Source organism: Cryptotermes secundus, unplaced genomic scaffold, assembly GCF_002891405.2.
Source record: "Cryptotermes secundus unplaced genomic scaffold, Csec_1.0 scaffold314, whole genome shotgun sequence".
NCBI classification, from domain to species: Eukaryota; Metazoa; Arthropoda; class Insecta; order Blattodea; family Kalotermitidae; genus Cryptotermes; species Cryptotermes secundus.
In genome coordinates this window covers 37,077-49,970 of record NW_019718273.1, presented here as the reverse complement: position 1 = coordinate 49,970, position 12,894 = coordinate 37,077, and the positions used below count along the sequence as shown (strand labels likewise).

Below are 12,894 nucleotides of genomic sequence, written 5' to 3'. Positions count from 1 at the left end.
GACCTGCCCAGCAAGGAATCAGTCCAGGTCCGAGGCTTTGTGTTCATGTTCGTAACAAACTGAGTTTTTTATGGTGAGGAGTTGTTAGCCCCACGCCCAACCCCCAAGCTGGAGGGCCACCCCTTGTCAGCTGTCCATGACTGCTACATACACACACATTAACACTGGTTAAAATTATCCAAGGAGATACAAAGGGAGAAACTAGTTGATTAATCTGTATGTCATATAAACACAGTGCATACATTTCAAAGGCTATGTAATATCAAAAGATTTGTGCAAATGATTACGAATAATGAGTCCACAGGAGGAAGATTTGGGGGAAAGGAGTTGTAGCTCAATTACAGTGAATAAAGAGCCATGATGTTATCAGCAAAGTGACTAGTAGGCTAGAAAGACTGTAGGCATCATTCAATTCATGGCATACACAGAGATCTCTCTCTTTGCAACCATATCCAGATAGATGCTGGGGCCCACTTGTCCACAGGGTAACAGGGCCTCTTCCTCAGGCAATGGAATTGCCAGAGCATAAACCTGACCACTGATTTTCATGTAGTTTCAATGTTTAGAATACATGGAGTTTTATACGCACATTCCCAGAATGCCCTGATGGTACAGTGATAGAAACAAGAGCAACTATAACTTAGAACAGAATCTTCCTGCAAGGACTTGAATTTAATTCCCAAATTAATTAACAAAACTCCATCAAGTGCAGAGTTTTCCAGCATTCAGTAATGAGAGCAGTATGATTATGTACTATAATTTAATGTATAAAAAAACTACAGCTAGAACATCCAGTTGTACATCTGAGATTTGATATGTATACCTCCTAATTAAATACAAGACTTATTACTGTTAAGGAAGGCAATAAAATTATGTACTGCTATGTGAGAAACATGTGGATCTAAAATTCAGGAATAATTATTCAATGAAAAATAATTAAAATTTTACATCTGCTGGTATACCTGTTCTAAGATCAATTAATTACCTTTCAGAATTCGCTGGACGACTTGTATTAGGTTTGTGGATACTAATCCTCTGAAAGGATTTGTACATTAGGTACACCAATCCAACACTAAATGGGGTGAACAGGTCAAACAGTTTGCATACAAAGTGACCGCCTGAAACAAAAATTTCATAATACTTAATTAAAAAACAGCAACAGATATATTCAGTTATTCAGTATTAGAGGGGGTGGGTTTCCCCATGCACCATGACTAGTAGTCTATTGTACATCCCCTTTAATTTCTACTGTCGCCATACCCTACCGGTACTGGTGCTTGCTATCTCCCCTTTCTGCCAGCGAGGTCGGCCCTCTTCTGGCAGTGGTACCTGATAACTTCCCCATCTACCAGAGACATTGGAAACTACTTGGGCAGGAAACTTTTTGCCTGATTTTGCTCAGAGGTCTCCTAAAGACATGAGGATCTCTTACGTGCCGTAAATCTACAACACGGGACCCACGGCTTAAAGTCCCTCCCAGAGGACTTGTTCTCTGAATTTTTCCGCCCTTAAAAATTCCACGACCTCCGCCGGGTTTGAACCCACGTACCTTGAGTCATGAGGTGGGAACGTTACCCCTAGACTACGGAGGCCTCTAACAACAGATATAAGTGAAATATAACTGTATTGTACAGCCTTGTTGACTGGAATTGAGTTTCGTGGCTGGAAATATTAAGGGTTTCATTTGTAAAGAATGACTGAAACAACAATGGCAACAATCATTATGATGATGGTGGATCTACTGAACCAAGCACAATGACTTTGTCATGTAATGTAGTGTCTATTAACCAGACACGATCAAAATGTTTACATTCTGTAAACTTTTGTCCAGAATTAGTATATACTTATGCACACAATTCCTGGCAGAGACACTGATTTTTTCTTCAGCACTACATCCAGAACAGCATCGGGTAATCAGCTCTTCCCACAGGCATCAAGAAATTAAAACAATTAAGTCGACCTACTTTTCTTTAGGTCAGTGAGATCTCTGAGACATTATGTTAAACCACTTTCATGACATGCTGCTGGGTATACCACTGTCACATCTTCATCTTTCTTTTTACCTTTCCTTTATCATCAATAATTCACTTCCTTTCAATAAAAACATTTGTTGCTTTGTGCCTACCACTACTACTGATACTACTGCTGCTACTACCCACTGCTACTACCATAACTACCACCATCACTACCTCTGGTACTGCTGCTGTACTGCTACTGCTATCATTACCACTACCACAAACACTGCTATTGGTGCTGACACTGTGCTACTGCTACTGCTGCTACTACTACTACTACCACCACCACTGCTACTCTACGACAAGTATTACTGTCATTAATGTTCAGTATCAGTGTTTCTGGTGGTGGTGCTGCTATCATCATCATCACTCTTATTTAAAATTAATAATAATAAGTCTCATCAATCAGGGTACTTGCTAACCAGTAAATATGAAGTCTGGTAGTAAGGTTGTTATCCTTTGTGACTCTGAACAACATTTCCACCAACACAACAGCAAAGACCATTCTTCTGTTACTTGGTTGAGCCTCAGCACAACAAATCAAACATTTGTAAAAAAGAAGTTACATGAATTATTCAATATATGTTTACCTGTTCTCACAATTAATAGGGCTACCAGGAACTGGCACAGGTACAGCTGTTTTGACAATATCTCCTGGATGTTTTCTTGTCCCTCCACTGAGAAGCCCTGTGGAACAGATTTTAGTTATAGAATAACATGTGCAGTTTGTTTTGTAAAATGATTACAGATATGTTCCACAGATTCAATTCTGTAATGGAAGATTTCTTTATGAACATCAAATTAATAAATAATTTCTTATTAAAATTCTGAACTCATATTCTGAGTCATAGTGACCATTTAAGCCAGAGTTTTTGTAAAAGAGCACGGGAAGCAAGAAGCTTTCTTTCGGTAGATTTTCTTTCACTGAACATAGATCATAGGCTTGAAAACAAGAGTCACTGGGGTTTAAACATTAAAGTCATAAGAGTCCTACCATTTCTCCCCAGTAATAAGACATTTCTTTGGCACAAAGTACTTTTCCAGTATTAGTAAGGACAAACAGTTATCCACTGCATGATCGCAAGATTCCAATTGCCAGTATTTTACAGATTTCATACTGAAGCAATGAGTTAGTCAGGATTCCTTCAATCATTTTCAGAACAATCTGATACAAGAGTACCCAAAATTAAAGTGTTCAGTACACAAACTTACACCATTTGTTACCACACATTTGCATCAAGCTGAAGCTTAACATAGCAGTGCCACAAATTTGATGTCTGTTTAGCCTATCCATATTTTACAAGCAAAGAGGGGTATCATGGTAGTGAGCTGTCCTGCATATGATACGCGAAGGAGGACTCACATCATGATCTACAATTTTTTGTAGTATCATAAGCTTCCCAATGATGGTTCGGGATATTGATACATAGGCTAATAAAAATATAAATATGTAACAGTCGTAGCAGAAAAGGAAACAAGAGAAAGCATATGAGACAGGGTAACAATACTAATATAATATAAATTTAATAATATACAGAATTACAATATGTCAAAATGAAAGTACAGGACAAGCAGTCATGAAAAATAAAAAAATTAAAATAGAAATGCGGAACATGCATATAAAGCCAACAGGGGCTGATGAAGAACTACTTTCAGCTTATGCGAGTAAAGCTGCCAATGAAATGGCAAGCAATAACAGCTCATGACATGAAAAAATACAACATAAATTCTTGGAATCAAACCCAATTTAACTAACGTGCCTCTATACACTGGCCTAGCAATGAGCAATACACACCAAGTCACAACAGACTTTAACAGGCCTTTCAGTGTAAGTCGCAAAAATAATTCATGCAATAAACATAATAAATTTCATAACAAGCTTATTTTTAGCAGTGAGGAGTTGTTAGTCCCATGCCCAAACCCCAAGCCAGAGGACCACCCCTCCTCTGCTGTCTGTGACTACTTATTCAATATATTCACAGCCACCCTCCATATCTGGAGGCCATCTCCTCCACCCATAACCTGAGGATGTGCCATGCCATGGTGACAAGGGACCCACCTAACATTAGGATCTGAGGTCCATAAGCTCATTAACTCTATTTGGAATAAAGAAGAATTGCCTGATCAGTGGAAGGAATCTATTATTGTGCCAGTTCACAAGAAGGGCGATAAAACTGACTGTAATAATTATAGAGGGATATCATTGGTATCAACTTCATACAAAACTTTATCTATTATTCTACTCTCAAGGTTAAGTCCATATATAGATTAAATTACTGGGTATCATCATTGTGGGTTTCAACATAACAGATCAACTACTGATCAATTCTATTGCATTCATCAGATACTGGAGAAAACATGAGAGTACAATGAGGTAGTACAGCAGCCATTTGTACACTTCAAGAAAGCCTGTCATTCAGTTAGGAAGTAAGTACTGTACAATATTCTGATAGAGTTTGGGCCACCCATGAAAGTAGTTAGGCTGATTAAAATGTGTTTAAATGAAATGTGTAGTTAAGTCCATATAGGTAAACATTTGTCCAATAATTTTCCTATCTAGAATGATTTAAAATAAGAAGATAATTTATTGCCACTCCTTTTCAACTTTGCTTTAGAATATGCCATTAGGAAGGCCAGGAAAACCATGTGGGGATGAAATTAAATGGGACACATCAGCTGTTGGTCCATGCTGATGATGTGAATCTACTGGGTGATAGCATAGATACCACAGAAAAAAACAGATATTTTAATTGATGCTAGTCTGGTCTGGAAGAAAACACAAAGAAGACTAAGCATATGTTGCTGTCTCTTCACTCGAATGCAGGGCAAAATCATGACATAAACTAGGTAACAGACGAAGAAAGCAGCGCCGTGTAGACATTGAATTAACCGACGTTTTGGAGGAATGTATCGCCTCCATCTTAAGGGTAGAGGACAAGAAGAAATCCTCGAGCAAACCAGAATGAGCAGGTGCAACAGACTGAGTCCAGTTGAGTAAACCCAGCTGTATAAGAGCAGAAAGAAAAGGGAGAGGGGCTACATGGGGAATCGTTAGATAACGGGGAGGGGAAGGGTCTGGGGAGGTAGGCCAGCAGTTAGCAGGCCAGAGCAGGTATAGAGTATGTCAGGGGGAGAGAAGGCAAGGTTAAATGGAGGGCATTAACCCTGAAGCTTGGGGGTTGCGAAGCAAGTCGGGCACGGACCTGCATGGCCTTGTGGATCTGGCATCAAGTCCTGGAGGTTTCTTGAGAGAACAGATGAGAGGCTTCCATGACTTGCTGAGCCAAAAAACCAACTCCCTGTTCATATTGTCGGGAAGGAGTTCAATTTCAACGGCCTCCCTAATGATGCGATCCATATATCGGGTCTTGGTGGCGAGGATGGAGGTATTCTGGAGCTGAATGTGGTGTCCTAAATCGATGCTTTGTTCAGCCACAGCTGACTTGTCCGGATGTTCGAGACAGATGTGCCAATGATGCTCCTTCAACTTCGTGTCCACAGAACGGCCCGTCTGCCCAATATAAACCTTGCCGCACTAGAAGGGGATTCTGTATACACCCAGTGTCCTAGTCCCAGGCTATCTTTGACCAGACGTAGGAAACTAGATAATTTCTTTGAAGGCAGGAGCACTGATTTGATGTTGTGCCAGGACAGCACTCTGCTCTGATACAGTTGAATACAGTCCCGACATAGGGCAGGAAGGTAACTGAGTCCAGTTTATCATCAGGCCAACTGATGATCGGACAACGGTTGAGAACTCTGTGGATCTGCTGGTTGTTGTATCCATTCTGCGTGAAAATGTCCCCCAGGAGCACCAACTCTGCATGTAGGCAGTCTTGATCACATAGAGCCCTAGCCATGTGCACCAATGCGGAAAGTACAGCTTGCTTGTCGGAAGGGTGGTGGTGGGACGCAGCGTTAAGGTAGAGGTTTGTATGGGTGAATTTGCGGTACACTCTATGGCCCACAGAACCATTGGGTCTCCTGTAAATATCTATACCCAGGAAGGGGAGGTGGCCCTAACTTTTGGTCTCCATTGTGAACTGAATGCACTGGTGATTACTATTTAGGTGGTGCAGGAAGTCCTTAAGCTTGTCGGGCCCGTGTGGCCAGATGACGAAGGTGTCGTCCATGTAGCAAAACCAGCAGCGGGGCTTATGTGTAGAGGCTTCCATGAAGTGCTGAAACAAGCCTCTCATCTGTTCCCTCAAGAAATCTCCAGGACATGACGCCAGATCCACAAGTTCACTCAGGTCCATGTCCAACTCGCTTCACAACCCCCCAAGCTTCAGGATTAATGCCCTTCATTTAACCTTGCCTTCCCCCCCCCCCCGACACATACTGTATACCTGCTCTGGCCTGCTACCTGCTGGCCCACCTCACCAGACCCTTCCCCTCTCCCCTCTCTAACGATTCCCCTCTCCCTTCTGTTCCTGCTATTATACAGCTGGGTTTACTCAACTGGACTCAGTCTTTTGCATGTGCTCACGCTGGTTTGCTCGCGGATTTCTTCTTGTCTTCTACCCTGAAGATGGAGGTGATACGTTCCTCCGAAACATGGGTTAACACAATATCTACATGGCACCTTTCAGTATAGCACAGAGTTCAGAAGTAGGAGGGGGAAAGGTTGACAAGTTGGAAAGGATCATGTGGCACATGACACAGGGGAATGAAGGGGGATAGGAAAGACATCATAACACAAATGAAGGAATGGCTAGAGGCCGCACTCTGGGAGATGAGAGAGAGTGTAAACAGCAGAGAAACTGAAACAAGAACAGCTCAGTAGCCTTATGCAGAAATTTTTGGGACCAAATGCTTTGAATATCTTTGACAAGAAAATATCTTAAATGGAAAACTCTTAAACTGATATCCAGTGCATTAAAATATAGTAAATACTATAATTTTACCTACTGTTTAATTTGGGACTGAAATTTTGATTCCTCATTTTGAGCGAAGAAAAGAAACTGCGTAGTGCACAGAAAAAGAAAGAATGTAGGGCTGGTCATGTTTCTCTATCAATTTGCTGGGTGCAAGTTCAGAACTTATGGAAGGATTCTGACGCAAATGTAATGTGCCTGTGGTTCTACATGAAGTAACCAATTGTGCGCACAGCCATATGAACAAAAAATGGCTCAATGCTTTTAACATCAAAACAAAATGCACAGGGACCAGTCTACATATACAGGAGACTGTTTAACAAAATGTTTTAAGAGGTTTTTAAATAGTGATCCAGATGGTGAATTGTAATGACTGAAAGTGTACACGCACACACAATGCAAGTCAAACACACTTACATAAGTGATTAACAAGTTAAGAAACATATTGATAATTTTAGCCGAAATACATCTCTAGTACACAAGATTTACAATTTCATTTTAGTAATTGAGATGTACACATGTTTCAGACCACTCTTTATATCCCCAGCCTGGGTTATATCTCTCTGTGGTGACCATCTTGTATACTTTCTTCCTCTTTTCCTTTACTTTTCTGTCCAGTCTGGTACATCTTACATTAAAGTTAGCAGTACATCAACTTTTATTTTGGTCTCAGTCTTCAGATGGTCAAGACAAATTACTTAAATCTAAATTTTGTTCACACCTCTTTATTCTAAATTCCTTTCATCATAATGTTAAGCAACTGACTGCTGTTGGCATTCCTGTTTTGTAATTCTATATACCTGATCTAAGAATTTTATTTCTGTAAATGTATAATTTTCTACACATACTGCATGTATACAGTGTGTAAATATTGTGAATCTTGCTCATAATTCATCACAAAAAGGTTATATGTGGTGATCTGTTGTAACTATAGGAAAAAAATGGTGTGTGAAGAGTTCTATCTTCTGGGATACAACAATGGGTAGTTCATTAGAACTTAAAGCTTTGTTTGCTGCCAGCTTCATGCAGGTTTCTTGCTTGACATGATTTTGACCCTAGAGATGGAGGCGACATGTTCCTCCAAAACATAGTGGACTTTCGTGGACCACATGGCTTCATATCCCAGAACAATGTGCAAGAATCCACTGGAGTGGTTTGCATGGTTTGCATGGAATATATGAAATTTTAGCATAAGGCTGAATGTGATTAGAAACACAGAATATTTAAGTCAAAGAGCCATAAACTAGCAGCAAAATAATAGAAGTATGGAACAAGAAGTTTTGTAATTTGTAGTCTTCATCTAGAATAATCATGCAATAATTAAACCACAAAGGTTAAGAATATCTGTAAATAAAACATGAACCTGTAAAATGGGAAATGTTTGGAATACTCCTTGGAAGACCAAGTACAGCAAAGAGGATAATGTTAAAATAGATCTTAAACAACAAATAAAAAAATGTTAGTACACTTGTACCATACTACATGCCATCACATCTCAAAAGGCTATAGTCTTCATAATAACTGCCACACAAACCTCAAAGCTCGCAACAGCTAACTGGTTTCTTCAAATGTTTTATGTTTACTGTAGAGTAACACAAATATTATGCTCTACTTACACCATCAGCCATCATGAAATGAACTCCTAAGTTGTGCGTGTGATCCATTACAAACTTAGAGAACACTGATATGTTATCAGGATTGAAGATGTCTCCATCTCCATCCATTCCTTTACAGCCTGTAAGTAACGCAGAAACTTCAGAAACAAAGTAAAAATCTTACATGTAGTTCACACACCACCTTTCCCTGAACTTAATCTAAGATTACATTAATAAATGAAATATTTGATTCATTAACAGCCCTAGAACAGAATGAGACAAATATTATTATGAATGATGAACAAGGAAGAATCTGAAAGCAGTCATGGCCTATTTAAAGTTATGAGAAACTAGGAAACAGGAAAAAGACCTCCCATCAGGAGCCAGCATTCCAGGTAATTCTGAAAATAAACTGTGGACATTATGCAGAATATTAAGTATGCCCACTCATATAATATTATTACTTCACTATCCATAGTTTAACCCATGTTTCTAATACTTTTATGGAACAAATATTGAAACATGTTTGCAATGAATGTTTTGGCTCAAGATCAATGCGTAATTCTATAACATGATGATAAGTCCTACATGCATTCAAAAACATTCTGATGAGTATGGTACTGACGAAAGGTCTGATTGATAACACTCTTTTGTCTTCAGTCTGAATTCCATTACTCTTTGAATAATGAATATGGGCCAACAAGTTTTCATAATTAGGATGCAGCCTGGATTCAAGAATTGGGGAGTGATTCCTAGCGGGGGTAAGAAAGTTTACTCTGTTCTCCACAGCGTCCAGACTACCTCCTATCCAATGGGTACCAGGGGAAGTGGAATTGGAGTGGCTAGAGCATGGAGCTGACCACTCACCTCCATGTCGTGCCAAGGTTAAATATGGATGGAGTTATGCCTCCACTCTTACATATATTCATAGCACAGTGCTCAATTAGGAACAAGGATATTACTTTTATTTTACTTTACACAGAAATGAAACCTACAGAAACTGCACTCAGAGTAAAAATAAAGTTATCCCTATGCTCAATTAATTAAGCATTATGCCATGGAGATATATGACGGAGTGGATGTATAGATCGACGTATTGACCTCGGCACTAATCAGAGGTGAGCGATCAGCTTTATGCCCTGGCCGCGTTATCCCTTGGGGAAAGAAACCCTGGTACCCATTGGATTGGAGGCAGAGTGGGCCACAGTCAGTCTGGATGCCATGGAGAAGATAAAAATATCTTCCCCCAGGCCAGGAACTGAGCCACAATTCTTTTGGCAGTCCAACCCATAAAACATCACTATAGCAACTGAGCTATTCCAGATCTTGCTGCATTCAAAGGTTTTCTCCATTACCTACAAGAACAAGTTTCCAGTCATGTGTATCACAGCCTGTCAAAACAAAATGGATCATGGGCTCGGATTGACAAAAAGAAACAATCCAAGAAGAATGTGCTAACAGCACAAAGCATTCACAACATTTCTACATGGTTAGAGGGCAGTCCATGCAAACTGTCAAGATGTCTGGCACAACAAACTGTTTCAATGAGACATGCATTCACAGCCACGAAAGTAATTAAATTGTGGCCATATAAAATAGCATACAAGTATGAGCTTAAGGAACCAATTACACTAGTTACTATGAAAGAGGGGCCATGCAGTAGCGTAATTGATCGAGGCACTATGCTACAAGCCAGAAGGTCACAGGTTCAGGTCTCGATGAGGTCACTGGATTTTTTCAATTGACCTAATCCTTCTGGCCACACTATAGCCCTGGGGTCAACTCAGTCTCTAACAGAAATGAGTACAAGTACAGTTGTCAACACTGTGATACACGGTGTTCAGAAATGAAGTGTAGTGTGGAGCAGAAATTATTTATATACACTATCTTTATACAACATTCTGTATCAAGGAAATGCAATAGAAAGTTCCATAGGCACTATCCTGATAGGACAGTGCCATGTAAAGCAATGATTTAAAATATTGTAACAAAATTATGTTTATGGCATGGGTGCTCAATAAAAAAAGAAATTCAAACGGTAAATCCTGGATGTTATGTGAGATTGATTCCATCACCCTTCTTCAGTGAAATGACTGATGAAAAACTGTACGAGCATTTTATGCTAGATAATGTAACAGCACACACGGCAAAAATTCTATAAATGAATCAGATGATGTCTTTCGCAAAGAAGTCATGAGTCGAGGACGAGGACTGTTGTCTCCATGATCACGTGTTAAATTCTTATGACTTTTATCTGTGGAGCATGCTGAAAGAAAAGAATATATGCAAACAATCCATACTCTTTGGAAGAACTTCAAGAAAATATTAGGCATGCATTTCCATTCTTCCTGTACAGCAGCTCTGATGTCTGTCTAGAAGCATGTTCTCACAATGTGAGATATGCTTGGAAGGAGAGGGTCATTACTTTGAGACTCTTCTATAAAATAAGTTAAACTACAGTGAAAATGCAGGCAATGAATTATCGGCTACTGCGGCAGGTCTGTGTGAGAAGAATGCCATGTCAGCTGTGGCAACCAGCTTAAGGATAACCTACTCTCCCTTAAAAGACTAAATGCCTTCACATGCCAAAAGACAGTATTCTTCAAAGTCACTACCATGAGAAAGTCAAATCTCACAAGAATTAAATTTATGGGGATTCAGTTCTTATGAACATGCATATGATGACAGCATTACTAATATTACTAGCCAACTTTTTCTTTAACTGAGATTTTTCTTAAGTAGAGGTATTTTCCTTGGTTTAAGAACCTTGATGTACTGCCTATATTTTAGGTAACCATAATCTTTTCAGTACTTTCCTTCCTTTCTGTGTATGTGCACATGCCCACATTTACAGTTACACTATATTTTAATATTTATTATCACCACCACCATTATGGTTGTGTGCGCACGTGCACAGACAACAGAACAACCAGCCATTCTCATATTTGAACAAATTCATATTCTGGCTTAAATGTGGCTTGAAACGTCAAACTTTTCATTTACATTCTCCTTCATTTAGAATGTGTTTGATACTGCTCCCACAAAAGATATCTAGCAAGACATTTAATACTGACCATAGTGGGGCTCAAAGGTCTCACAAGGACCAGCATAGAAATCTTGTAAGCGGAAATCATTCTTTCCTTTCAGAGTGAATCCAAATCCCTTTGCCTTCCAGGATCGGCGCCATAAAACATACTCTGAGAAGCCACCTGGGCCTGCACATACGTCTGCAAAGTACAGTAAGTCATGGGGACCTACTATTTCTTCCTGTAATATTAAGAATTAACTGTAACAAAGTAAATAACATTTGTATTTACTTCAACATAAGCAGGTATAAGTATACAGCTTCAGTTCTGAAATATCACAATTCAATCCACTCAGTAGAATACAGGATGTTTTCCTGTAGAAAGGTTTTATTCATGTCCATCAAACTCTACTGAAATATGTATGATGTTTTCTTCAAAACTTTTTGCTTTAAAAATCAGAGCACAGGTTGTATTCATGGATCTCCTTTCACTCTACCTACAGCCATTATCAGTTGAAATTTTCAACTTCTGAATATTTGAAATGCCCTGGATAATCCTGGCTTGTAGGCCAGCAATCCAAACTGGGATTGTTCATAGATTTCCTCATTTTCGCCAGGCTAATGACCAGAGCAGTACCTTAAATAGGCCATGACTCATTTCATGTTTTTTTTCCATTTTCTTCTTAATAATTATCCTGTCATTCAACACTGTCTAACATACGCAACCAACAGAGCGTTGGTATATGAACTAAACATAAACAAATTATAAAGCAGTGATTATAAATCATCTTGACAAAGCTACACACCTCAGTTGATTTTACGTAATCATTCACCATACTCGTATATGGTGTTCCTTTGTTGTTACTGAAATGTTTTAAGTAAATAACAGATATGAGCTAAAATGTGTCAGTAGTGGAGCAATAATAATTATTGATCCACTACTGACACATTTTACATCATATTATAATATGATGTAAAATGTATGTAAAGCATTCACTGTTTGTGTGGTGTATTATATTGTTCCAAAAAATTATACAATTTAGGTTTCAACATCATTTACATTATTAGTGGAAAGCAGACCTTGGGTGCTGAGATTACAAAGAAACCCCATGACAGCAGTGTTAGCAGCAATTTATTACAGGTCATGTTCCATCCCACTCTTATAAAAGTGGATTCCAACTCAGGTGTCACTTACTTTTGGGGCCTGTAGATGTTACAGAAGTAATACAAATATGTATTAACCTATTTAAATGGGAGGGAAGGGGGACAGAGATACATAAATATTTTAATCCTGCAGCAGCCAAGAAAATTGGAGGAAGCACTGACTGTAAGCTGACCTAATATTGGATTTGGAGACTTAGAACTGGATTACGGTTCTAAGG

At 39.1% G+C, this 12,894-nt stretch overlaps 1 protein-coding gene across 1 annotated transcript in view; it reads right to left on the bottom strand.

Annotated features, from left to right (window-relative positions):
- Positions 1-12,894, bottom strand: part of LOC111874776 (cap-specific mRNA (nucleoside-2'-O-)-methyltransferase 1) — a 69,078-nt gene that overhangs the window by 35,688 nt on the left and 20,496 nt on the right. The window contains exons 8-11 of the mRNA XM_023870595.2: positions 11,562-11,754; positions 8,509-8,627; positions 2,606-2,702; positions 986-1,118 (exon numbers count right to left, since the gene is read on the bottom strand). Of these exons, the coding sequence (XP_023726363.1) occupies positions 986-1,118; positions 2,606-2,702; positions 8,509-8,627; positions 11,562-11,754 (542 nt within the window). The remainder of the gene's footprint in view (positions 1-985; positions 1,119-2,605; positions 2,703-8,508; positions 8,628-11,561; positions 11,755-12,894) is intronic.